At 47.3% G+C, this 27,903-nt stretch overlaps 1 protein-coding gene across 1 annotated transcript in view; it reads right to left on the bottom strand.

Moving 5' to 3' along the window:
• The window catches only part of LOC130124096 (receptor-type tyrosine-protein phosphatase F-like), a 170,711-nt gene that overhangs the window by 7,567 nt on the left and 135,241 nt on the right, over nt 1–27,903 (bottom strand). The window contains exons 21-29 of the mRNA XM_056293492.1: nt 26,017–26,129; nt 23,582–23,614; nt 21,862–21,959; nt 18,611–18,734; nt 17,769–17,944; nt 12,251–12,370; nt 11,176–11,330; nt 10,583–10,868; nt 9,349–9,527 (exon numbers count right to left, since the gene is read on the bottom strand). Of these exons, the coding sequence (XP_056149467.1) occupies nt 9,349–9,527; nt 10,583–10,868; nt 11,176–11,330; nt 12,251–12,370; nt 17,769–17,944; nt 18,611–18,734; nt 21,862–21,959; nt 23,582–23,614; nt 26,017–26,129 (1,284 nt within the window). The remainder of the gene's footprint in view (nt 1–9,348; nt 9,528–10,582; nt 10,869–11,175; nt 11,331–12,250; nt 12,371–17,768; nt 17,945–18,610; nt 18,735–21,861; nt 21,960–23,581; nt 23,615–26,016; nt 26,130–27,903) is intronic.

Genomic DNA, 27,903 nt, shown 5'->3' with positions numbered 1-27,903 from the left:
TCACCAGGGGGATATAGCGCATGGTAGGATCATGCTATTCCTCCCCAGTTCCCCCTCCCCCCTGAACAGGCACCCCGACTGACCAGAGGAGGTGCTAGTGCAGTGACCAGGACACATACCCACATCCGGCTTCCCACCCGTAGACATGGCCAATTGTGTCTGTAGGGACGCCTGACCAAGCCGGAGGTAACACGGGGATTTGAACCGGTGATCCCCGTGTTGGTAGGCTACGGAATAGACCGCTACACTACCCAGACGCCACCACTGCTTTATTAAGCCGAAGCAATTTCAACGTTTGCTGGAAAGCACAGCTCATCAAAGTCATGTCAAGTTCCCCCAACCAATCAGAATAAAGGAGAGGCGGGGCCATGAAGGAAACAAATTGAGTTTCTCAAAACAGATATAAAGGGGGAAAAAAAATCAGGTTGCTCTACATACAGTGGTACCAGGCATAACAAAACCTGTCCCTTCCAGTTGATAAAGCATTTTGAAAAGTATCACTGACAGGGTACCATCAGTTTTTAAATCTAATTGTTCACCTGACATAATGAAATATAGAAGATGTGATCTCAGTTATCTTCTGGAAATCTTCTTCTAGTGTTGGGTTTGGTGAAAGGTCATGGTCTCAAAAGAAACCCTACAGAATTTCATATCTGTCAATAACAGAAACCATGTGTCTATTTCTATTTGTTTCTGAGTTACAACCTCTGAAACAACATGATCTGGAATGTGACCTTTAAAGGTCAGCCGAACCGAAAGAAAATGATGCCAGATAGAGGCGAGCGAGCCGCAATTTCTTTCTGTCAATAACAGAAATTAAGTGGCAATCTCCAGCTGCTTTATGAGGCTTTAGCCTTTTGCAATCCCGTAACCTTGACCTTTGACCTCTACGAGTCACTCTAGGTCAGTGTTTCTCAACCCAGTCCTCAAGAAACCCCTATCCTGCATATTTTCTTTGCAACCCTGAATAGGTACCTGTTTGTAGTTATTCAACCAATCAGCAATGAATTTTGTCAGATGTTGCACACCTTGCATAATTAAGTGCTGCGAGATGATTGGTCGAGTAAGTACAAGCAGGGCTACCTATGCAGGGTTACAATGAAAATCTGCAGGATAGGGATTCCTTGAGGACTGGGTTGAGAAACACTGCTCTAGGTCAAAGGTCAGGGTGTCACAAGAAAGCCACCATAGAACTTCTAACCTATCAGTAATGTGTTTAAGTGGGTATCTGCAGGCATTTTTTAGTTATACTGGAATATGTGTAATTTTGAATTCATTCATACTTCACACCCTACTGAGCTTAAAAAAATGCTTTTTTCAACACCTCTGAGTTTTCTAAGCTCACAGCATACATAATACAAAACCACTATATAATAGTATACCAAATATAATGCTGCCCTGCCCTTCCATAACCCTCCTGTCTCACATAATATATTATAGCAATGGAAAGCTATATATCTAAACAGGAAATGAACATTATGGCCCTAGCTTTGAGGAAAATGACATTTTTTTTGTAGTGGCAAAGAGAATGATTTTGGTGACCTTAACCATGACCCTGACCCAAGTTTGTCAAAAATTTAATGCAAGCCTCCTGGGGTGGCATCCCATCCTGTCATTTTTCATTTCATTTTAGCCAATAGATGTTCTTTATCAGTGCTAATACATAAACAAACAAACAATGAAAACGGCTCCCTCGGGTAATACTAATCTACCCATCCACTAATCAGGTCACACGGGGGAGAAAGGGTTAACTAACTCTCAACATATTCAAACAAGAGACCTTGTTTTCTATTTCTGAGGTCACATAACTTACATTAAACCTTGACAGTGTGGGTGGGGGACTGAAGTTGGCTGACATGAAGGAAACCACAGAGGAGAGACAGAATCGCACCAAACGTGTGCCACAGAAGGATCATTTGAGGTGGAGGACTTCTCACCTCCTAACACCAACAAGCTATCCTACCTATAGAAAACTGTGAACTCAATAATAGATGAACTGCAAATAAATAAAAAAAAACACAGCCCAGGCGGAAACTGTCTCACTCCCTGAAAAGCCTAGGAAACCACCAGAAGAAATGCGGTGGAAAGTGGACATGGCCACATCTTCTGCGGAGTGTATTTATAATGGGGGCGGTTACAGTTTTAAAACTGATGATGTACAGCTGCACTGTATTTGCAGAGTTAATACCTACTGTCATTGTCTGCTATCTCAAACATCACCCAGATAACAATTAATCCCTCACTAAAAGGTGGATGATTAAGACTGGACTGGTTGTTAAGGGGAACCTGTATAGACTGAGTGCCAGGCTTCAGAGGTTGTAAATATTGTGAACTGGAGTGCTATCTCAACCGTGTCCTTCCTCCCAAAATGACTGAAACTTGTCATGTATATATATATATATATATATACACACTACCGTTCAAAAGTTTGGGATCACCCAAACAATTTTGTGTTTTCCATGAAAAGTCACACTTATTCACCACCATATGTTGTGAAATGAATAGAAAATAGAGTCAAGACATTGACAAGGTTAGAAATAATGATTTGTATTTGAAATATGATTTTTTTACTGCAAACTTTGCTTTCGTCAAAGAATCCTCCATTTGCAGCAATTACAGCATTGCAGACCTTTGGCATTCTAGCTGTTAATTTGTTGAGGTAATCTGGAGAAATTGCACCCCACGCTTCCAGAAGCAGCTCCCACAAGTTGGATTGGTTGGATGGGCACTTCTTGCGTACCATACGGTCAAGCTGCTCCCACAACAGCTCAATGGGGTTCAGATCTGGTGACTGCGCTGGCCACTCCATTACCGATAGAATACCAGCTGCCTGCTTCTGCTCTAAATAGTTCTCGCACAATTTGGAGGTGTGTTTAGGGTCATTGTCCTGTTGTAGGATGAAATTGGCTCCAATCAAGCGCTGTCCACTGGGTATGGCATGGCGTTGCAAAATGGAGTGATAGCCTTCCTTATTCAGAATCCCTTTTACCCTGTACAAATCTCCCACCTTACCAGCACCAAAGCAACCCCAGACCATCACATTACCTCCACCATGCTTAACAGATGGCGTCAGGCATTCTTCCAGCATCTTTTCATTTGTTCTGCGTCTCACAAACGTTCTTCTTTGTGATCCAAACACCTCAAACTTGGATTCATCCGTCCACAACACTTTTTTCCAGTCTTCCTCTGTCCAATGTCTGTGTTCTTTTGCCCATCTTAATCTTTTTCTTTTATTGGTCAGTCTCAGATATGGCTTTTTCTTTGCCACTCTGCCCTGAAGCCCAGAATCCCGCAGCCGCCTCTTCACTGTAGATGTTGACACTGGTGTTTTGCGGGTACTATTTAATGAAGATGCCAGTTGGGGACCTGTGAGGCGTCTGTTTCTCAAACTAGAGACTCTAATGTACTTATCTTCTTGCTCAGTTGTGCAACGCAGCCTCCCACTTCTTTTTCTACTCTGGTTAGAGCCTGTTTGTGCTGTCCTCTGAAGGGAGTAGTACACACCGGTGTAGGAAATCTTCAATTTCTTAGCAATTTCTCACATGGAATAGCCTTCATTTCTAAGAACAAGAATAGACTGTCGAGTTTCAGATGAAAGTTCTCTTTTTCTGGCCATTTTGAGCGTTTAATTGACCCCACAAATGTGATGCTCCAGAAACTCAATCTGCTCAAAGGAAGGTCAGTTTTGTAGCTTCTGTAACAAGCTAAACTGTTTTCAGATGTGTGAACATGATTGCACAAGGGTTTTCTAATCATCAATTAGCCTTCTGAGCCAATGAGCAAACACATTGTACCATTAGAACACTGGAGTGATAGTTGCTTGAAATGGGCCTCTATACACCTATGTAGATATTGCACCAAAAACCAGACATTTGCAGCTAGAATAGTCATTTACCACATTAGCAATGTATAGAGTGTATTTCTTTAAAGTTAAGACTAGTTTAAAGTTATCTTCATTGAAAAGTACAGTGCTTTTCCTTCAAAAATATGGACATTTCAATGTGATCCCAAACTTTTGAACGGTAGTGTGTATATATATATGTATAGATATATATATATATATATATTTATTTATTTATTTATTTTTAAGTTGAGTGGGCTGTAAACTCACTTGTGGTATATTTTTTGTTAGGATGGAGTGAAGGCAGACAGTGACGCGGATCACGGATGCTCTAGGAGGATTTAATCCCAGGCCAGTGAGGAAGTACATGTAGTTGCAGAGGACCACTCCACTGAGTCAATGCTCTCTGTGGACATTTGCTTTTCTAAGACATTATTCAGTACCTTAGGTACACACATTGCATTATGGGTGGCCCTAATAGGAATTGAGCTCCATGCTACTCAAGTGCACACAGCTATAAAATACTGAAAGTACAAATGTAGATACTGATTTATTTGTGTAGTCCACACTGAAGAGTACATCTTACAATGTCCCTTGTGACATCCTTTTGTGCGCCGACCATTTGAATGTACTGGGGATTTGCACTGCAGGTAGTCAGTGTCCCTGTAGCAATAGCACAAGGTAAAATCCTGTGTGTTTAATATGCTTAGCAAATAGATTGATCCTGGTTTTTATTCAAGGTAGGCTAGCAAGGTCGGTGCCATGCTCTACCCTTCGAGCCACTGCGAACAGATATATTCAGGTCCTATATTTTAGTAAAACTGCCCAAAATGAGATCACTACACATGCTCACGTGAATACAGATAAGTGTATTTGCAGAGGTGCCAACGCTGTGCTAGTGTCCTACGTGACTTTGGCCCAGCAGTGTGCAGCTATTTTGGCTACCAGGAGGTGGCAGCGGTGCACCAATCAAGAAAGGGCAGAGGAGAACTGAGGAATCCAATAATACTGTACATGCATGATCAACACTCATGCGCACTCAGATATGCACAGAGCATGTAAGAGCACATGTCTGCATGCACTAGGCAAGGCTTGCAGGAGCATGCCCGTACACACACACACACACACACACACACACACACACACACACACACACACACACACACACACCGCCATGGGTGAACAACTAATGAAGGTGCTGCAGGCGAGGCACTAATGTGGAACTGGGAGATTAGAGTGCGCACAGGGCCTCACTCGCACAAATAAAGAAACGACAGGGCAGGGAAGAGCAGGAGACGAGAGGGTACAAGGGGAGGAGTGGCGAGGGAACGAGTGAGAGTGAAGAGGGGAAGGAGGGAAGGAGAAACGCACAGGAACGCGGGGGGTAGCAGTAGAAGGGAGGTGGGAAAACGTGAATGGTGTTGCGTCCTGCTGGTCATTGCGGAAAAGAGCAGAGCTGGCGGTTCTCCCCCCGTCTCATTCTCTCTGTCACATTCTCTCTTTGTTTTTGGCAAATGAGCCCTCGAAGCACAGGAGGGAAAAGGAGACGAGACAGGTGAAGATGAGAAGAAGGGAAAAAAACCTAATGATGAGAGAGGATCAGAGAACACAGGAGTGAATGGAGCGTAAAGGAGAGATGTGAGAATTGATCTGAGGAGAAGCGATGACAAAAGAAGAGGAGAAAACAGAGGAGAGTAGGAGCAAGGACAGGAAAAGAAAGAAAAGGAGTCTTACTGCTGAGGATTTCCTTTACAATACCAACCTATGACTTGCATTCAAAATCTCTCCTATGCCACAGAATGCTGCTGAAGCCAAGAGCCATGCCAGTGCTGCCCGCCGGGATACACTGCACGGTTTATTCAAATCTAACAAGGTGGTTAAACGTTGGTTAACAAACAGAGGCTGGACGGAAAAATATATTAAAAATGCCGCCCCGCCCCACCGTCACCATCACCACGCTCAGAATGACTCCCAGCTAAAAACCAAAACAGTTCAACCCGCAACACACAGCACTGGCTGCTCCGCACATGGCTTCCTGATGAGCGCACAGCACAAGGCACCCCCTGCATCATCCCACATGGCTGCAGAGCTTCGGGACACTGCGTTTCATTTCAACCTCATTACAATGCTCCAACTCCAGCTTGCATCAGAGCATATCCGGGGCTCGAGCCCCTGATAGCGTAGCTGGAATCAATGGCTCGCCTCTCATTAGCTTAGCATATTATTGGCTTTTCTTGCAGGCGCTGGGGTGAAGGGCACTGGAGGCCCCTGTTTAGTTTTTATTTATGCCGCCGCCTTAAAAGAGGCTTAATTACACAGTGCTGCTGGTACACACAACAGGTCCCTGCCCGCAACTATCTGCCGTCGCCTCATCGGGAGGGGATGAATAAGATGGAGGGTGAAGAGAGAGAGCGAGAGAGGGGACGGTAGAAACAAAGAGGGGGGAGAGAAGGAGCTAGAGGGAAAAAGGTGGAGCAGGGGTAAGAATCAGATGGAGAGAGAGAGAGAGAGAGGGTGAGCAAGAGAGAGAGAGAGAGAGAGAGAGAGAGATGGGGGAAAGAGCATGGGAGATGATGGGGGCGTGCGTCTGAAAAAACACACTTCATTAAGGTGCCCTCTCCGCAATTAGGCTATTTACACAGCAACAACGGAGGGTTGGCCTCCGAGGAGCGCCCACCATTAACACCAGGATTGAAGGAGGAGGAGGACAAGGAGGTGAGAGGTTGGTGGTGGGGTGCTTGAACGGGCTTTAAGGGATGTTTGGTGCTGTTTATGGCCCTGTTTCAACCCGGTATTAACATGCACCTCGGGTGATCCGGTCACAAGTGGACAACTCTAAGTAAGTCGGTGGCATCCGAATGCATCTCCACGTGTCCCGAGTGCCCACTTGTGATCGGATCTCACCTCCCCGCTCTATATGCAAATGAGCACGTACGTCACTGTGGTAGGGGGGTGTGGTTTGGCCTCAGCTGCAAGCGGGGCTCACAGGCGAGCAGACAGATTAGTGACCAGCCTCAGGTGTGTCAAACTGACATACCGCAGCGAAGCTGGGTCCTGGGCGAACCACGGGGCTGAGGGGAGATGGAGGAAAGGACAGTAGATCTGTCTGAAAGCCTTCAGACCCCTGACCTGATATATAAATAGTCTATTGTGGGTAAATAGTTTCCCATTATTACAATGGCATGGGTGCAGCAAATGCATCGAGACAATCTGATGAGGAAAATTAATTGAATTAGGAGCGCCAGGCTCCAGTTGTTTGCCTTCTCTCATTTTGTGCTCAGAATACACAGCAAAAGTTGAAACTCATTCTTAAAACTCGTTATGTGGGGAAAATGTAAATGTCTGAACACTAGAGTTTGTAATTCTCAGCCCGAACCCAGCCAGGCTCGACCCGATCACGTCGGTTCAGGCTCAGATTATTTAATCATTCCAGCGGGTTTGAGAGGGTCGGGCTCTGTGCTGCGGTGGATAAATGAACTTGAACCTGAAGTTGAGCTTGAATGCACAAGCGGGCGGGGGCTTTTCCACAGATGTGGGTATGATGTGCGTCAGAAATTACTGATAAGGTAAGCAAAAAACAAAACCTAAACCCAGCGGAGGCTTTGGTGAAACAAGCCGTCAGATAGACAGACAGCCTGTGTTTTTATTTGGTGAGCAGCTGCTTTGTAGCTGACCTGCAGCTTAGTTTGCATTTGGTCCGTCACCTCTGACTCTTCAGCTGCACTTGGCAGGATCACACAGGACATTTTTTCTATCGGATGTTATTTCTATTGCTTACACAGAGGACGTCAGTTGACTAGGTGGTCCTTCAATGCGGCCTGGGACACACGTGCATTTACACTTCAAATGGGATGTGGACAAATGCGTCCCAGGCCAGCTCTGAATGGGGCCTGAGCGATCGGATCTCAAGACGTATTAAGGACACATTGAGTGCATTCACACCTGCATTTAGAGCTGTCCACTTGTGACTGGATCACCCAAGACGCATGTAAATAGCAGGTCTAAACAGGGCCTATGTTGTGGATTGGGTGTGAGGCAGATTTCCTGCATGGACCAGATGCCATTTTACACTCACTCTGTACCAGCCACCTGCATGTCCTCCCTCACCACATCCATAAACCTCCTCTTTGGCCTTCCTCTTTCCCTCTTCCCTGGCAGCTCCATATTCAGCATCCTTCTCCCAATATACCCAGCATCTCTCCTCCACACACGTCCAAGCCATCTCAATCATGCCTCTCTTGCTTTGCCTCCAAACAGTCCAACTTGAGCTGTCCCTCTAATATACTCGTTCCTAATCCCGTCCTTCGTCAATCCCAGTGAAAATCTTAGCATCTTCAACTCTGCCACCTCCAGCACCGCCTCCTGTCGTTTTGTCAGTGCCGCTGTCTCCAAACAGTATAATATAGCTGGTCTCACAACCATCTTGTAAAGCTTCCCTTTAACTCTTGCTGGTACCCTTCTGTCGCAAATCACTCCTGACACTCTTCTTCACCCACTCCACCCTGCCTGCACTCTCTTCTTCACCTCTCTTCTGCACTCCCCGTTACTTTGGACAGTTGACCCCAAGTATTTAAACTCATATGCCTTCATCACCTCTACTCCTTGCATCTTCACCATTCCACTGTCCTCCCTCTCATTCACACATAGGTAATCCGTCTTGCTCCTACTGACTTTCATTCCTCTTCTCTCCAGTGCATACCTCCACCTCTCCAGGATCCCCTTAACCTTCACCCTACTCTCGCTACAGGTCACAATGTCATCCGCAAACATCGTAGTCCACAGTAATAACCAGATTGGATGGATGGATATTACTAATATCTTTAGTAATATCCATCCATCCATCCATCCATCCATTATCCTGCCTTATCTCGTCCGTCAACCTGTCCATCACCACTGCACACAAGAAAGGGCTCAGAGCCGATCCTTGATGTAATCCCACCTCCAACTTCAACCCATCTGTCATTCCAACCGCACGCCTCACCACTGTTACACTTCCCTCACACATATCCTGCACCACTCCTACATACTTCTCTGCAACTCCCGACTTCCTCAAACAATACCACACCTCCTCTCTCGGCACCCTGTCGTATGCTTTCTCTAAATCTACAAAGACACAGCGTAACTCCTTCTGGCCTTCTCTATACTTCTCCATCTGTGTGAAGCAATTTGGATTCACAGACAGCATAAGGACACGTTGCTGTGGCTTCAGTGTGAAAGGAAGTAGTCTTTCAGTTGAAGTGAACCACACTGATAAGGCTGAGGGAGGATTCTCTCGGAGAGCACAACAGCCTTATCTTAAATGTTGTTCCATGCATTTTTCATCTGCGCAAATAATTTCTGCGACCCGGAGCATATTTGAACACTGATTTCTGAAACCTGTGACAAACTTTGACAACAACAACAAAATAAAAAACAATTTCACGCCTGTCAGATGTACACACACAACCCCCCCCCCCCCCCACCACCACCACCACCAAAGAATCAGCCGTAGCGTGTCCCGGTCTGACCTGTAGCCATCGATGCAGCTGGCGTTGATGTAGTCCGAGCCCTCAACACCCCTGATGGGCTGCAGGCAGACGCGGGTGGACTCAAAGGGCATTATGTTGACCAGGCGGTTCTTGAACTTGTTGCAGGGCAGGTTGGCGCTGATGAAGCGCGACGTGTGGGCTTTGGAGTTGGCCAATCTCTGTTTAATGGAGGATGGAGGGTAGGGATGGGTAGACAGGGAGTGGTATATGTGTGTTGGGTGGGGATGGGAGAGATGGAGAGAAAAGAAAATGAGAGAGAGAGAGAGAGAGAGTTAGTGACCTGGAGTAAACAAATAAGAGAGTCTAAAACTCTTCTCCGACAAGTCCTTCTCTTCCCTTGCCCTCTGCGTGCACACGGCGTATCCTGTCACAGTAGATAAGAAGTTCCTCGGGAGATGAGACGTCAGACTGGACCAGGGAGGGTCGGCATCCACTTTGAGGTGAGACAAGATATCTCCTGGCAGATGTAACATAGTGCAGCGAGTTGCACTGGGATAGGCTCGTGCACACTCATGCAGCCCTACAGCTCTTGTGGAGGTGTGGAGGCGTGACGTGCTCTACGCTGGCAATGGACAATGCACAGATGGACAAAATGGAAGTGTGTGTGTGTGTGTGTGTGTGTAGAGCTCCGGCCCTCTGCTAGCGTTTGCATGTTTGAACATGCGTGAGTGTTTGGCGAGTCATAACACTCTATGAATATTATGTGTGTGTGTGCAGCTGCACTCTTTGGGCACAGACACGCCACGTTCATTCTCTCACTCCACCTCTCTCCCTCCCTCCCTCCCTCCCTCTCCATCGTTCTGTTGTTGGCAGGAGAATGGAAAGTTAACACTTCAAACAGAATGGATCATGGTCGTAAGAGGGCTAATGACAGCACTGTACGGGGAGGAAACCGTGTAATAACATCACAGTCGATAGCTATCGACAGAAGGTGTATGTGTGTGCTTGTGAGTCACCTTGAGCATCAGCCGCATGTGTGTGTTTGTGTTTGTCAGTCATTTCCTGACTTTCATTGTGGATGCATGTCTGTCCTTGCCCTGTTGCCCTTGTGCTATGCATTCCTGTACATACCTATTATGTAACAGAAGTAGTTGTCAATGCATCGCTGCACCGACATGACAGGGACAAATTAACGTAATTGCAAATTTTGGCGAATGAAGCAATTCATAACCTTCCTCGTCAGCGTGCGTGCACGTATTCACAAAGCAGTCACCTTAAACTCCAGCTCCATGGCGGTGACTGTCTCCCCGGGCGGGGGCTGGGTGAGTTTCTGGATGTGGGCATACAGGTTGCGGGCGGGGACCTCGGTGTTGCCGCAGGTGGCGGCCTCCAGCAGGGCCTCGTGGATGAAGATGTACTGGTCCTCCGTCTGGACCATGTAGTTCCTCTGGGCGCGCATGCACGTCACGTGGCCATAGATGTCCACCGACTTCTCATGCTTCATGCGTTCCAGCATGGCCTCGATCACGATCAGGCAGCCTGTCCTGCCCACGCCCGCACTGGGGGGCAGAGCAGAGAGAAGTGGGGGGAGAGAGTTAGGGTGAATATCACAGTGGTGGAGACAGATTATAAGCACTAAAGCATACACAGGAAACAATTTATATGATAAATATTAATAATAATAAACATTATATTGACACTAATATTAATGCTTACATTAGTAATAAAGCACTCTATGTTAAAAGGGCTTTGCAGGATACTCAAATGGACTTTATAGTGGGTTAAAAGCATTGAGTACATATGGTCAAAGGTAGTCTCTGCCAGCCTGCAGACATGTAGACCAAGCCTGTTCCCGTATGCACCCACCTGCAGTGCACCACCATGGGCCCAGCGTCTGGAGGGTTGCAGGCCTTGACCCGTCTGAGGAAAGCCAAGATGGGGGTGGGGTACTCTGGTACCCCGTGGTCAGGCCATGCCATGAACTGGAACTGGCGCACCTCCCTCTTCTCACTGGAGCCATTCTGAGGAGGGAGAGGAGGAGGAATCAGTGTAGAGCGTAATCGCTTTACAAAATATGACATGTTACTTTAAGATCCTCCTATCTGAGATTCCTTTGTCTACTACTACTACTAATCAATCCTTAATCTATCTGTGCATTAATAGCATTTTGTGTCACATTAGTTAAAAAACGCTTTCTTAGTGTTACAAAACAGATGTTTAAATGTGATAGTAATATTAATATACTGCCAACTAGAACAATGTGCATGCATTGTTATGGCGCTTGTAAACAATGGTTAGTTGAATGGTTTGCCTGTGGCATGTGTGGTGGCATATTATTTGCTATGAGTATGTCTGCTGCGGCTCCCTCCTGATAATGACGATAAGAATGAAAATAAGATTTAAGTACAATCTGGAAGTAGCTATCAGTGTTATAATAAGCCCTATCAGGAGGTGAATTTATATTGCAATCATTTTTTTTGGACCCCCCCCCCCCTTTTTCTCCCCCATTGTATCCAGCCAATTACCCCACTCTTCTGAGCATCCCGGTCACTGCTCCACCCCCTCTGCCGATCCGACTACCACATGCCTCCTCCGATACATGTGGAGTCGCCAGCTGCTTTTCACCTGACAGTGAGGAGTTTCGCCAGGGGGGCATAGCATGTGGGAGGATCATGCTATTCCTCCCAGTTCCCCCTCCCCCCTGAACAGGCGCCCCAACTGACCAGAGGAGGCGCTAGTGCAGTGACCAGGACACATACCGACATCCGGCTTCCCACCCGCAGACTTGGCCAATTGTGTCTGTAGGGACGCCCGACCAAGCCGGCGGTAACACGGGGATTTGACCCAGCGATCCCCGTGTTGATAGGCAATAGAATAGACCGCTATGCTACCCGGACACCCCATTGCAATCATTTTAACTACACATAGAAAAAGTCCATACCTTGTAGAGGGCAAAGGTGCGTACGCTATACGTGGCCAGCTCCACAGTGTCGAGCATGGTGACCTGGATCATCCCGTAGGTCTCGGTTCCCCTCGCTGGCCAGTACTGGTCACACTTCACCTAGCAAAGCAAAAAAGCAATAGATAGGTCCAGGCCTGTATGCTTATTTAAGCTTCTCCGACAGGGGCAGTGCACATAAAGAGCCACGCATATCAATAGCTCTGACAACGACTCCTATAGGATAAATATCTGAGTCTCATCACCAGCCATTCAGACTAGCTTGGTCTAGTCAGAAAGGCACGAACTGAGGAAGCCTCTTGGATTAGAGGCGAAACGTCTTCACGGATATATACCAAGTCCAGTTGCACTTGATTCAACTCCTTTGGATACACATAAATAAACATTACCTCATATATGTGCTAGAGTAAGTCAAAACTGGCTAATTTGCATGTAATCCTTGGAAGGACTTTAACACGAGCAGACATTGCCTAGAAACAGCTGCACCAAAATGAGTGCAACATGACCTTGTGGCAATACTGAGGGTGCGTAAGAGGGGTGGGAATACCTTTTAGGATAACTATCAATAGTGTGTAAATTTCCCCATGATTGTTGTGATAATAATATTTTCCTCATCACCCAGCACAATACAAAAAAAAAAAAAACACTAAAAATCAGCATGCAAAGAATACATACACAAAGAAAACAATAAGCTGCCTTTAAAAACCCATTCCCTTCTAGACCACTTGGTGAGGGAAAAAAAAAGTCCCCGAATACTGAAGCAGAGCAAAAAAATAAAAAATAGAGTCTAAGGACTGCCAGTAACATCCACCATCACAGGAACGGTAAGTAGCTTGCAAAAACACTGATAAATGAGGACATAATTCAACACCATAAACTGTATGTCTGTTGTCCAATTACAAGTGGATTGGAAACAGAACAGTACATAATATCACTTCCAACACGAGCGTTGATATCTCCCCAAAACCTACACTTCAGCACCAGGAAAAGAAGCCTGATATTGTGTGTGTGTGTCCACAAGCAAGTGTGTGAGGCAGGCTGCAAATGCAGATAAAAAAAGACTGCTTTGTATCACCAGCCTATGATTATTTTCAATGAGCTAATTGTTGGGTAAATCACAGTCCTTTGTTATGTTCGCTTTTAAAGGATTTGTGATGATCGGGTGCTGCGGTGTGGAGGGAGATGGGTCTTAAAAGCCCACAGCCTGTTGCGATGTGACAGCAGGACCGGCCACCTGGCTCCATATGTCCACACGACAAAGTGGACTGTGGGCGAGGTGACGGGCTTTAAAACAGCCCTCTGAATATCGCCACAGACTCATTCACACAAAGACCACCCAAACTGCATACAGCCAAGATGCCTTACACCCTTATTTTATTTAGCCAACGCAAAGTCCTCGAGCCAAGCAGTAGCCTCCTGATCTGCTGTATGGAGGATGACTAATCCTCCCGTTAGTCTTTGGAGAGGGCAAGCTTCAATGAGGTCTCCCATTGTTTGTTCCTCTCCACAAGCATACAGTGGGCTTGGGGCTGCTGCCCCACCTGTGAAGACTGGCCAAGCAGGGACCATGTCCGGTCCAGAATCTGTTGAGGGTTGACCACTGTCTCCTTGGGAGGTTGGTTCCAGGTTCCTGCTGAGTGGGGTCTGACACCAGATATTTGTTTGGGACATCCTTGGACTCTCATTCCTTTTCCCAAGCAGATTGGGTGGTAAAGTCAGCTGGTGGGGTTTTCTTCCAAATTGGTTGTCTGGATAGGAGACGGGCAGCAGGTGGATTGAAGATGTTTGCATGGATTGGTAGATGGCAATGGATCAGCATTCACGTTGCGTCCTCCATCTGTACCCAGGTCTGCCTGGAGAATCTAATGATCCTACTACAGACTAAATTCCAAGAGAAGACACCTGAGAGCCAACTCAAGGAATCCTAGTCACAGCCCCCAAGCCTTACAGCCTTCATCTATGTTATGAATGTACAGTAGGTGGCATACTGGACTGGTGGCTAATCACTCAAATCTTAGTCATAAATTCAATCTCTGCTACAGGCAGTTGATTGACAACAACTAATAAATGCGTGAGCAAGGCTTTAAAACTACACCTGCTCCGTCAAGTCTCCGGTTAAGGTCATCAGCAAAACGCCTTGAATCATTTGTTTTCAAAGAAGTGCAAGGACTTTGCTGAAGTCCCATTTTCCACACACAGTATGAGTAAATAGACACATCCTCTAAATGCCAGGATTATTGGGACTTAAGACCCGCTAACACATTTGGAATACATGAAAAGAAAGGGACGCGGCACAGCTAAGCTAAGCGTATTGATACCGCCGGACTTGGCTGACATTTTGAAGCATCGCGGCCATCTCCCTGGAATTGGCACAAATTGAAAAAGAACAGTAAAATTGACCTGCCTCACAATTTACCTGCCAGACTGACAGTTCGCATTCTTGGGCCGAGGCTGAACTTGCCGGAGAAACCCAAGTGAGTGATGGAGCACCACTTGCAGTGCAAACATATGGATTAGCAGTCACCACTGTAATGAATATATTGGTGCTGTTCGAGGCTGGGTAGCATTGTCTATCACTTTAACAAACACACACCTCTAACACAGTGACAATAGAGTCATACTCTGGCTTATTTACAAATCCTCCAATTCTTATCAGACCTTGCAGGGATTTATTAATTAGCGATGGTAGCGATGGAGGAAGTTGCAATGCGCCTGGTCCTGGGGACACGTAGCATTTAGCTTGATATTCCTCTGTCTGGCATACGACAGCAGAGTGGTGGGAGGCTGGCTGACTCGGTGTGTGTGTGTGTGAGAGGTACATATGTGTGTGAGTATTAAATAATGACAGCGGTTTGCGATCAAAGCGGGTGGGCGTGGAATCTGTGACAGCCCTCTGGAAATGCCTCTAATATGTGAAGATGCATGGAGAGGTGTTTTTAAAAAGACAGTCACCATCTGCAGTCGAGCTGAGTTCAACTGAATGAGCAAAAAAACCCCAGCTTATCCAACAAATCCCTGCGGCAGACAGACAAGAGAAAAATGAAGAGTCCCATCGCAAACTGAGATATCCGCCGCTTGAGAAACAGAGTCAGCGTTTGAATGGATGGGCATTTTTACTCGTCGGTTGACAAAATTATAGTACTAGAAGATAGAAATTGGATGATAAAATGAATTTCCCCAAATGAAATATCAAGCATTTTGGAAAACATCCTCCTGATTTCTAGACAATGTTCATATTAGATCCTGTAAGTGTGGTATTTTCATAAGGGCTACCCACACAAATGCTACTAGACCACCACAAGTTAGCAGGGATCTGCGGTGACATTTTTCCCCCCGTAGAATTTATGAACACGATCCACTGGAAACAAGTAAAATACACCCAACTCTACTTTGAATCTCGAAAATCTCATTCCATACTTTTTAAATTTTATTTTTACTTGTGTCATAAATTAATTTTTTAGGTGCACTATTGTGTGTCAGGGGGTGTGAGGTTGCTTTCTAATGATAGCTCGAAATGTCCGTAGCGAAAATATTTTAAGATTTCTGAAATCATTCTGTAGGGGTTTGAAGGCAGTTCATTATCTATCTATCTATCTATTTCCCCCCCCCCCAATTGTATCTGGCCAATTACTCCAATCTTCAGAGCCATCCCGGTCGCTGCTCCCCTCTGAACGGGCGCCCCGACCGACCAGAGGAGGCGCTAGTGTAGCCACCAGCACACATACCCACATCTGGCTTCCCACCCGCAGACACGGCCAATTGTGTCTGTAGGGACGCCTGACCAAGCTGGGGGTAACACGGGGATTCGAACCGCCGATCCCCGTCTTGGTAGACAACGGAATAGACCGCTACACTACCCGGATGCTGAAGGCATTTCATAAACCAAGGGGTCATAAAGATAATTGTGCACATAGAGGGACGATGTAATAGTTGAAGTTTAACTTAGGAAACACCTCCTGGGACGAGTGATTATGTTTCAACAAACTGCCAGACAAAATTAACGCTAGGCCTGCGCTCCTTTGCTTCATGAATATTTCAGAAAGAAGGATCCCTAAAGACACAGGGAGGAATGAGAGTAAGCAAAAAAAAAAAAAAAAAACCCTGAGGGAATCAAATAAAAACACTGGTATATTTTGTGAGCATGCCGTCTTATCAGTTTTTACCTGTTTTTTGCGGTCTACAGTCAGCACACTTTTAAGAGGTAAGAATTAAAAGCGTATCTCGCAAAACACAAAAGCTGACTGAAAGCACCGCCATTAGGTAAGGTGTACTTCACAAGTGCTCAATGGCTGGTGTCAAAAAAACATGTTCTCATTCAAATGTTAGCGGATTTTTGAAAGGCGTATCGAGTGAAGAAACGCCACGTGTGCAAGGCGTGAAAAGACTATTTCATGGAAGACATGCAAGAGAAGAGAGACGGAGGGTTTACAAGAATTATCTGCAATAAAATTTCAATCTGCGCGTCGCATCATCACTTCATTTAGACGTCAACCTTTCTGTGTCAAGTTCAGGTTCTTTATTTGTCACATGCACAGAAATGCAAAGTAAAACACGCAGTGAAATGAAGAGGGGTACTCCGTCTGTCACTATGTGAAAAAAGACATACACCTAGATAAAAGGAAAAAGATCAGCGCATTTTTTCCTCTTTTTTTAAGTCAAAATAAACAATAAAAAAAAACCTAGCTGTCTCAAGTATGTGAAAGGTCATATATGTTAAAAGTTCTTATGGTCTGTGGACAGAAGCTTCTCTGTTTTGGCCCTTAGACTACAGAGGCGTCTACCAGACCCCAATAGCTTGAACAGTCCATTGTTAGGGTGAGAAGTTTTGCCCTCACTTGTTGTTAGGGTGGGAAGTTTTGCCCTCATCACAAGACCCCCATAGCCTGAACAGTTCATTGTTAGGGTGACATGTTTTGGGATGTTTCAGTATTTCAGCAATACCATTTAATTCTTCTTTTTTTTTTGGATTTCCCCCCTTTCTCTTCTGAGTTGTACCTGGCATATTACTCCGTTCTTCCCAGCTGTCCCAGTTGTTGCTCCACCCCCTCTGCCGATCCGGGGAGGGCTGCAGACTACCACACACCTCTTTTAATACATGTGGAGTCGCCAGCCGCTTCTTTTCACCTGACCATGAGGAGTTTCGCCAGGGGGACGTAGCGCATGGGAGGATCACGCTGTTCCCCCTAGTTCCCCCTAGTTCCCCTTCCCCTCTGAACAGGCGCCCCGACCGACCAGAGGAGGCGCTACTGCAGCGACCAGGACACACACCCGTAGACACGGCCAATTGTGTCTGTAGGGACGCCCGACCAAGCCAGAGGTAACACGGGGATTCGAACTGGTGATCCCCATGTTGGTAGGCAATGGAATAGACCGCTACACTACCCGGATGCCCCAACAATACCATTTAATTTTAACCTTCACAAATTTCACATTTGCATCAAAACAGGTTGATGAAGATGTAGCTTCTCGCAGCATGCTATGTGTTTTCTCATCTCCTTACCCTCGACTTCTCCTCCAGCCTGGTCATCATGACGATGGTGCTGGATCTCTGCTCCCACACCATTCTCCAGAAGTCGCTCAGTGTCTCAGGCAGAGGGCCCTGTGTGGCGATATAGGCATTCTGCTTCCTGTAGCCATCGATGTAGTTAGCATTGATGTAGTCGCTACCGGGAACAGCTGAAATGCAATGACAGGATGATGGGAACGTGTATGTTAAAGTGGTATGGATGGAATTAATTTCATGCAACTGTGTGCCAGAGGACAACATCCAGACAACATCATGACACCTAAATCTCCCAAGACATGGCCGCATAGACATGAAAACATCTTGAGCGCCACGGTACATACCCATAATACAAGGACGAATGGCTATATTTAGAGTGTGTGCAAAACAACACTATTAGACACATAGATGTGTACTGTATACTTTATACTTTATTAATCCCTGTGGGGAAATTATACTCCATATTTAACCCATCCTAGCTGTGTAGCTAGGAGCAGTGGGCAGCCGCCGTGCAGCACCCAGGGACCAACTCCAGTTCGTCTTGCCATGCCTCGGTCAGGGGCACAGACAGGAGTATTAACACTGACATGCATGGCATTTTGATGGTGGGGGAGACCGGAGCACCCGGAGAAAACCCACATGAGAACATACAAACTCCACACATGGACAACCCCGTGGTTCGAAGCAAGGAACTTCTTGCTGTGAGGCGACAGCGCTAACCACTGGGCCGCTGTGCCCCCCTACAGTATAGTATGTACTGTGTGCCCTTGGTGAGTCTCAAGGAGGCCTGGCTATCTGTCAGTAAGCAAGAGGCTTAGCAGTCGCACCGTGGCTCCTACCATCGATGGATGTGAGCACAACTCTTGAGTGGTCATAGGCTATGACGTTTGCATAGCGATTCTTTGGCTTGTTGACTTCCATGTTGGAGTTCTCCCAGGTGAACTGCTGGCCTGGATCGATGGACTGTGAGAAAGAAAGGGTAGGGGAGGGAAAAGAAGAGAGAGCGTTAGAGATAAAAAAAAAAGAAACAGAATGAGTAAAAGGGCAATAAAATGAGCGAGAGAGACACACACACACAGAAGGGGGGGGTGAATGAAATGACACAGAGGAACAAAAGGAGGGAGACATTGGTCGTGTCTCTGGAGTGTCACATGCGGAGAATCGAGCCAGACACATTGATGGGAGTGTTTGCTTCAGCAGGGAGTTGAATAAAAGCTTCACTGGAACCCACAAGCGACCAAACACAGATTCCCTTCTTTATGGACAGCTATATTGAATTACCCAGTTCTGAGTGACTCTCATGCATGACTAGATGTGGTGACAATTATTACCCTCGCTCCCTATCTCCAACTCTTCTCATTGTCAATTTCTCCCTTTCCCTAGCTTTAATTTATCTCTCCCCATTTCCCTGAATGCCTGTCTCCATTCCTAGCATTGCCACCCTTTCACCTACACTTCTGCATCATGCGTTTCACTGGTTAGGACGACAATGGGCCGGATCCATATTGATCGGGGGTGGGGGGTGGATACGGGCTGGCCTCCCTTCTCTCAGCTCGATAATGTCACAGAGTCTCTTGTTAGTCCGCATCGATCTTGCCCCGGCTCATGCCGAAACCATGTCTGTCAATTCCCCCAAAACCCTTCACCTTGCAGAGCCAGTTGGAGCAAGAGTAGCAACTTGGATACACACTCCCTCACTCACTCACCTGTCCAAACTTGGCTGCAGCCCTGATTGAATTATCTGAGTTTTTCCCCCCCGTGTCTGAGGCTGATAGCTTGAATGAAACGATTGTTTCAAAGTGACACATCTCACAGGTCACGTGTTCCCATCAGACCACGATAAAGCCTGAGCACTTGATTTAACCTGCCCTAGACGGGCATCTTCTGAGCTGCGCTAAAGGTGGTAAATGTTAGTTTAAACTGATGGGGTATGGGGCATCAGGGTAGCGTAGCAGTCTCCATCGCCTACAAACACGGGGATCCTGGTTCGAATCCTCCGGCTTGGTCGGGTGTCCCTACAGATGCAATTGGCCGTGTCTGCAGGTGGCAAGTTGGATGTGGGTTTGTGTCCTGGTCGTTGCACTAGCGCCTCCTGTGGTTGGTCGGGGGCACCTGGTCAAGGAGGAGGGGGAATAGCGTGATCCTCCCACGCACTACGTCCCCCTGGCAAAACTCCTCACTGTCAGGTGAAAAGAAGCGACTGGCGACGCCACATGTATCAGAGGAGGCATGTGGTAGTCTGCAGTCCTCCCCAGATCAGCAGAGGGGGTGGAGCAATGACCGGGGAAGGCTTGGAAGAATGGAGTAATTGGCTGGATACAATCCAAAAAAAGAAAATACAAGGTACAAGGCATTGAATATGTGAGGAAGAGAATTTCAGCTACTGACCAAGATGCCATTTGCAGGGGAAACGATAGGCTGTTTATTTCAGAACCACGCATGAGAAGTGTAAGTGCTCAAATGTATGGGAAACCCACCACAATGCACAAAGGAAGACTTCAACACCGCTCCAAATTGCTCAGCAACAAGAGTCATTTGGATACGGGCCTGGTGCTGCTGATGAGCTTGACACTACCAATTTGTTCGCCAGGGCCCGGCAGTTTGAGAAGGAATATTTCATTTGCAGTCAAAACACGTTACGCCCATTTGAGAGCAAAGAGAAGACAGTGGGTATGCTAGACTGGTGACAATTGGCAAACAAGTTAGGTCGAGAAGGAAGTGCAGTAGAAAAAAAACAAAAGGCCTGTGCTTTTCAGGCTGACATGCTGAAAACGCATCCTGCGGAACGCCGTGACGGTGGTACGGACGCTTGGCGCTCGATATCCCGCTTCCCGTGACAAAACACCTCAGCTGAGCAACGGTGCCGATGGGTCGACGAACGCTGCTCATTACCTCGAGCGTGGCAGTGGCGTGGGGGCACGTTGCTATTGACATTGGCGGGAAGGGGGGAGGAGGAGATGCGGGGAGGGGGACGGCATCAGGCGTCTGAAAAAGAAAAAAAAAATTGTGGGGAGAGGAAGTGGCGAGGCGCTCCAAACTCTGTGCCTCGGAGGAAGGCACGACGGGAGCAGTTGGCGAACGTGACTGTGACAAAGCGCCCTGAGCTTAGCCATGCTGCCACGGCTGGCACGGGGAATGGACGGGCCATCTGTCTGGCCAAGGAGGGGGTCTTCCCCAGCTCAGGAAGGAGTTGGGCTGCAGACGGGGCGGAGCAGGCTGTAAAAGCCCGCAGTTAGGCAAGCTTGCGCTCTGGTGTGACGTGTTGACACTCGCTCAATAAGACGGGGATGGCACGCCACGGAAAAGCAGCGGGCGAGGACACCCATGTGATCAGTAAAAATAAAAGGGATGTTATAGGGCAAAACAAAACTTAAACAAGCAGCATGTCACTTCAACAGCCTTGTTGGACTTGTCGGCGTGAGGAACAGGGCCAATTAGACAAAAAAAGAAGAGGGAAAACAGTCTGAACAAATAAGTAAAACAACTACTTGTGTTTTTCTGTACTCAAAACAAGTCTCTTTTCTTTCCCTTTACTTAGATAGTCCCACATCCAACTAACCTCATACTTCATACTCTGGCTTACAGCAATCCTCTCACAAAATATGCCTCTTTAAATGCAAATTCACTCTCTCTTTTTTTGGGCGAGCGAGCGAGCGAGAGTGAGAGAGAGAGAGAGAGAGAGGGAGAGGGAAAACACTGACAAGAGATAATCCCTCACCAAGTTGCATTGCAGAGACCGCCTGCAAAATAACATTCTTCTAGGAAACATCAAGACGCGCACAGATTGCTTAAGCGACTTGCCACCTGCTAGCCTTGTGAAAAAGCATCTTGGGGCGTTAAATGCAAGTGTTGGTTTCCCGGTGCTGTTGGTAATGGAGTTGTAAAAATGGCTGAAGAATGTGTGTGAAATAAGTCATTTATAATCCTTTAAAATACATGCATATGGCTTCAAAGAAGCAAAAACACAATACCGCCCCCCTCCTCCTCCCACCCCACCCCCCACCAGAAAAAAAGGCACAGCAATATCCTGAAAATGGAGCGATTCGTTCAAACAGGGTGACGGTGCACGTTTTTTTTTCTCCTCCTTTACCTCGTACTCCTGGGAGAAACGCAGGCCGTCGTTGGCTTTCAGCCGCTCTATGTGGTCAGCCAGGTCGACCACAGGGATGGGCGGATGCTCTCTCATTCCTGGGAGATGAAGAAGAGGAGGAGGAGCAGGAGGAAGATGGGGAGCGAGAGAGAGAGAAAGAGAGATATAAAGAAGAGTGAGACCTTGCTGTTCTTCCCTTTATTCCTACACAACAGACACGAACAACGGCTCACACAAACACTTGTTTGACCACAGGGTTGAAGTGAGGCTGCCGGAGGGACCATGAGGTGGCTGTGTAACAGCGAGGAAGAGTGCACCGTGTTCAACAATGCATGAAGAAAAGGAGGTGGTGGAGAGAGATAGAAAGAGAGGGACCAAAAAAAAGAGGAGGGGGGAGAGGAGTGGGGTAGAGAAGAGAGAAAGAGATAAAGGAGAGTGAAAAGTGGAGCACAGAGAAAAGGAGGTAAAGAGGCAATCAGAGAGAGTAAATAAGTGGAAAGAAGGGAAAAAAAGCGGGAGAGAGGGAGAAAGCGCTGGTGTCGGGAGACAGGCAGAGCTCACAGGTTGACACGGGTTGGTGACACGTGGTGAAATTGTCATGCTAAGTGTGGAAGACAGAGGTGGGGCTGTGATGAGTGACTGAGAGAGCATGCTTCTAAAAAGAAGCAGGAAGCAGACATCTCCACATGATGCCACCACACTCCGGCGGCGGCAGAGGTGCGATCAGAGCAGAAACCCACAAGTCTCAACAAATCAGTCACACTGTCACTTTCTAAGCAGAAAAAAAAGGCTGACTGGTCACCAGCCCAAAACTCATTTCTGTCAAAGTCTCTTTGCCTACAATAAACTTTTCTTTTTCTTTTTTTTGGCCCAGCCTGGAGCATTTGGGTTGGATTAAATTCAAACAAGCCTTCCACCACCCTCCAGATTTCTCATCGCTGGGTTATTGGATGATTTATTGCTAATCTACCGACACAAATTCCCCCTCTGCCTCTGAACTTGGCAAGAGTCTGTGCTCAAATGGATTTCTGGGAACTTTCCTTGTTCCTTCAATGCCAACTGCACATGTCACATGGAGATGATCTGGAGTCACCCATGGGGCATTTTACGCCTTTCACCTGGCATGAAACACTCACACACTCGATATAGGCTACATAGGTATAGTGTCTTTTGTAAAGTGGAGTTCGGCTGAGCGTAACTGTGAGGTAATGGGGGTTATGGTCCTGGAAGAGTCATTGCAACAAGCTCATTATTGCCGCAACGCTGAAGACTAATGACTGGTAACTGTGGCCACTGCAGAAGATGAGACCTGACCAATTAGACTAATTTAATACAACCATGCAGCGGGACACCTGCCATGAGTGCATTAACATCAATGTACGTCTGCACGTGTGCATGGTTTGTGTGTGATTGTGCGTGCAGGCATGTGCATGCGGCCAGGTCTTCTGCACCCATGTTGTTGGTGAAATGGAGAGCGAAGAGTCCGATAACAAGGCTTATCTATAGGAAGGGAAACTACTGTCACGCTGCTCAGCTAGACATGAAGCCATCTTGTCCCCTGTGCTTCTCCGAACAGTCCTATCTGCGCCCTCGGAGAAGCCACGGGAGCTACAAGCTTGTGGGGTTGAGATGTCCGTCAGGAGGATGGAGGGGTGAGATAGAGAGAGAGCCATAGACTGCATGTGAAGGAAATATACAGTAGGTGAGAGAACAGACTAACTTGGAGTGTTGGGGCAGCGATGAGAGCTGGGACCTGTGGAGAGAGGACAGCGAAGGAGGGAGGAAAGAAGAGTCAATAAATCAGTGAAGACAGCTGAGGATAAGACCGGGGCCAAATGGTATCCGCAAATAACTCACAACCTCTGGTTTAAACTACTTTGAGTAGAAGATGAGTGGGGCTTCAGCACAATTCCTGTCGTGCCATTCAAGTTGTCAGATATTCACATGTACACAAAACTGACTTCATGTTACCCTCCTGAGATCATTAAAAATCCCTTTAAGTTTCGTTACGGTAGGCCCCACCCATCCAGCAACTCTATTATTATTTGCAAAATACCATCTGACCTGTCTGCGCACGCCTGCATGGTCGAGAGAGCAGAAGTGCAGCCAAGGTCTGGTAAACAAACACACATGCTGTGTGACTTGAGACGGACTCAACCAGACTTCTTCAGAGCAATAAGAATCAAAACCTGAATCCTCCCCTGCTGCTTGTGAATCAGAGAGAGGGAGAGGGTGGCGCAACGGGCTTTACAATATTCATCCAGCTCAGTCTCGCAGGCTCATGCACTGTTTCATGGGGCTGACGCAGTCTTGGTGATTTTGATAATCACCGCTCTTGAAGTCGGCTTGCGCGGTGGCAAAGTAGGGTGGGGAGCAAGAGAACGGGAGGTAAAGAGGGATGAGAAAGAGAGAGAGAGAGATTACGCTACGGGGGAAAGTGGAAGACAAAAGAGCAAGGAGGAGGAGTGGGAGGGTGGGGCAGGTCCTGTTTTAGAGCAGCAGCCCTGCCTAATTCCTCTACAGGGGTTCAAAGGGGGCTGGTTGTGTGCACGGCGAGAGGAATCTTTAATAACCCGTGAGAAGGGATGCAGACCCACGCGCACATGCACGAAGACCATACAGACACATTTGGCACACTCCTGCGCGCACGCACGCACACACACACACACACACACACACACAAACACACACAACACAGGCTCAGACACACACAGAGGGGTTGACATTTTCTCTCAGCTCCATTGTTCCCTCCGCCTGGCTCACCTTGACATCAGAGGCAGCAGGACTCATTACCAGCTGAGGGAATGAAAGGAGCTCAGGAAGGGAGAACGGGGGGAGGATAGAGGGTGGGAGGGGGAGGAAATGGAAGGAGGGCTGATGCAGAGGCGGGGGCCCTTGACGACCCCCGTCGCTTTGCTGCCGCGCATGGAAGACGCCATCTGCATTCAGCCTGCATAGCTCCACTACAAGTGTCCACCAACCCTGGCGGGCTGCGGTCACGTACGCCATTTGTTTATGTACTGGTATTGAAAAATTGCCGGGTGCCGATCAGGGTTACAGCTTGAGGGCAAGTGACACAGTATGTACTTATTTATGAAAAGCAGTACAAATGTGAGAATTTCACCCACTGACACCTTCTGCAGAGCATGGATGAACAATACGGCTACACACAGGGAGAGGAAGCCAAACACTCCTCACAAAGCTGGATCGCTGAAGTGGCAACTAACCCTGCAACCAGTGGCAGCTGGCCAGTACAGGATGCTGGGGCGCCGCCCCCTTCAAATGTCAAGAGATGAAAATCTACTTGTTAAATATAATCTAGTTGTATAATGCATATAATGATGAAATAAAAGTGTTTTCCAGTCTGTGAGCGCCTGTCAGCAGCCATTAAATATTGGTTCAAATGGTGTTTGGTTGATTCCTGTCTGAATACATATACTTCCTGGGTGAGGGGCGCTGGCCAATCAATGCCTTATGTAAGCCCTCAAACTTTTGGTGAGCAGGTGACCTGTGGCTGCTGTCTGATTGGTTTCTTCAGATTTTCCCAGACACTCCCACTTTTATTGGCAGTGAATTGGTGTTGTTTTAGTGTTTTTTGATCTAATGTGATTGGACAATTCTCGTGGCTGTCAATCATGTTCACACCCACCATGACGCCTCGTCTCAACTGTCAATCATCCACCGTCTACAAACCCTGATTAAAATCTATAGGCCACATTGCCTTTCTGAATAACCCTGTGACTGTGTGGACATTAAAGTAGCTGTCAGGTGTGCTGCGCCAAGGTAAACTGCGCCCCTCCCCCTCAAAAAAATTTCAGCACCAGCCGCCACCCTGCAACTGACCGTAAAAATGATCGCTCTGATTACTTTAGGACAGAATCATTTGTTTGATCAGATGAACTTCCAAGTTGTAAAAAGTATTCCCAAAAATTATATATGGCCTTTTGGGACTAAATTATTATACCCGCTGACACTTAAAAGCTGCTCGGCACGACCGCCGTCTCCCATTATGCAGTCCCACTTGAGCAAACAGGGGATGAAGTGTATTGCTGACACCGGTGAGGGAAGCGGGAACCACAAAACCAAAAACACAACCATAGAGCAAGAGTGTTTAACCTATACGTTGGTATATAGGTACGGGCCTTCATTCAGTACCTGGGGTCTGATAGTTGAGCCTCCTCATCTCCACGGGGTCTGAGGAGTTGGCCAGCAGGGAGTCTTTCACCCCACCCGATTGGTCGTATTTGGGCAGGGGTGATGCACGCTTCCTGAAGAGACAACAGACACAAACAGGGAGAAGCGTTAACTACAACATACCGAGCTCATCCTTTGCACTTAATCAACCAGTTCTGTCCCTCACAACTTTCACAGAGCCATCTGAAAAAAAAAAAAAAAAAAACCAATAACATGGAAGTGACACGGATGCTACATATATGGTGGAAAAAAAAGTTCAGCGTGATGGAATGTCGGCATGTTTAGTCTGCGGCCCACCTGGTGAGGTTAACAGTAAAGTGTACGAATGTGAAAACTAGCTCCAAAATTGGACCGCTCAGGGGAGAACCGAGTCCAAGTGCATTACCTCCCTCTTTAGTTCACCAACTGAAGTTAAATGTGCTTGAAGAAAAGCGATCATCTCCCTGGAGTGGGCTAGGTTGGGTTTGTTTGCTGCCTGATGGATGACAGCTGCTGTGTGGGTATGCATACATGTGTGGGTCTGTGTGTTTGTGGGCAGCAACTGTTTTAATGTGTGGTTTTTCTCTGCTGTGTGCGTGTGTGTGTGTGTGTGTGTGTGTGTGCGCGCACGCTACCAGCACATTGTGTTTACTGGCTTTCCAGATTGAGAGGAAAAACAGGCGGGTGGTGTAATTAGCTCATCAGCTGGGTGGCACAACACTTGGTAATTACACCAGTTCCACAGTACTTGCAGTGCCAGGCCTAGCCTAGCTTTGCTTAGCGTGGCACAGAACAACCTGACCTAGCCTGGCTTAGCCAATTTTGGCTTCTTCCATCAGGTGGAGACAAGGGTGGAAAAGCGCTGCCAGGCCGTATTCTGACGCTCAGAGAGCAAGCATCTGTTGACGCACACACGAACAGGTGCACAGATGTAAGTACACACTTGCACTGCGAGTGTGTGTTTGTATGAGTGTCTTGTTTTCCTACACACAATGACAGGGGCACAGACACACACACACTCACACGCACGCACAAAACAGCTGCAAACTTGCAAGCCTCCTGACTGCAAATGGAAATGGGCGGCAGGAAGGGGCAGGGCGCCCTGTGGAAATTTCACATCTCATTGCACTCCATTTGCAAGTGGCAAGCACAAGTTTTTAGGCAGAAGCAGGGCCTTCTGTTGAAGCCTTTCCGTAGTGCGAGTAAATAAAGCTGGTGCACATAGCCTCACCCTGGGTCTCCCTCCGCCGCCAGGCTCTGGGCCCCACTGCCACCTGTTATCTGATGCTGCAGGGGCTTAAGTTAACGCTAACAGCATGACGGCTGATCCATGACAAGCATCTCTTCCTCTCTCACCAAGAGCTGAGCCAGACCGTGTCCGGTTTTCCCAGGGTTGGGGTGGTGGGAGGGTGCAGCGGGGGGGTCGCGAGTTAGGCCATCTGTGATCTCTCCTCCATACTTCGCTTCTCATCGAACCAAACAGATGCCAATCTCTGCTACGTTTTAGTTTTGGGCTAGCCTGAACATGGCGGCAAGCTCACCAGGGATATCTGCATATGTCAGGGCCAAATCGAGGGCTACGATGAGGGGGAAAGAAAGCGCAGGTGAGTGTGTTTGTGCGCGCTTGCGTGTGAGTTTGCAATTTGTGGTTAAGGGGTTGCACCTAATGAGCCCTTTGTTAGCACTTTTGCTGCAAGGAAACTTTGAGGGAAAAAAAAGTGATTTTTTTTTTAAGACTAAGTGGAGGAGGAAGTCTCAAAGGGAAAATGTCAGCTTCGAAGACGGGGACATTTCCATTTCGGCGGTCTCCCCCCGCCTGGCATTTGATTCACAATGGCGCATTCAGCAGCAGGTGAGGCCTTGGCATAT

Source organism: Lampris incognitus, chromosome 14, assembly GCF_029633865.1.
Source record: "Lampris incognitus isolate fLamInc1 chromosome 14, fLamInc1.hap2, whole genome shotgun sequence".
Classification (NCBI taxonomy): Eukaryota; Metazoa; Chordata; class Actinopteri; order Lampriformes; family Lampridae; genus Lampris; species Lampris incognitus.
The sequence above is the reverse complement of the archived record's forward strand: the minus strand, read 5'-3'. Positions and strand labels throughout refer to the sequence as shown.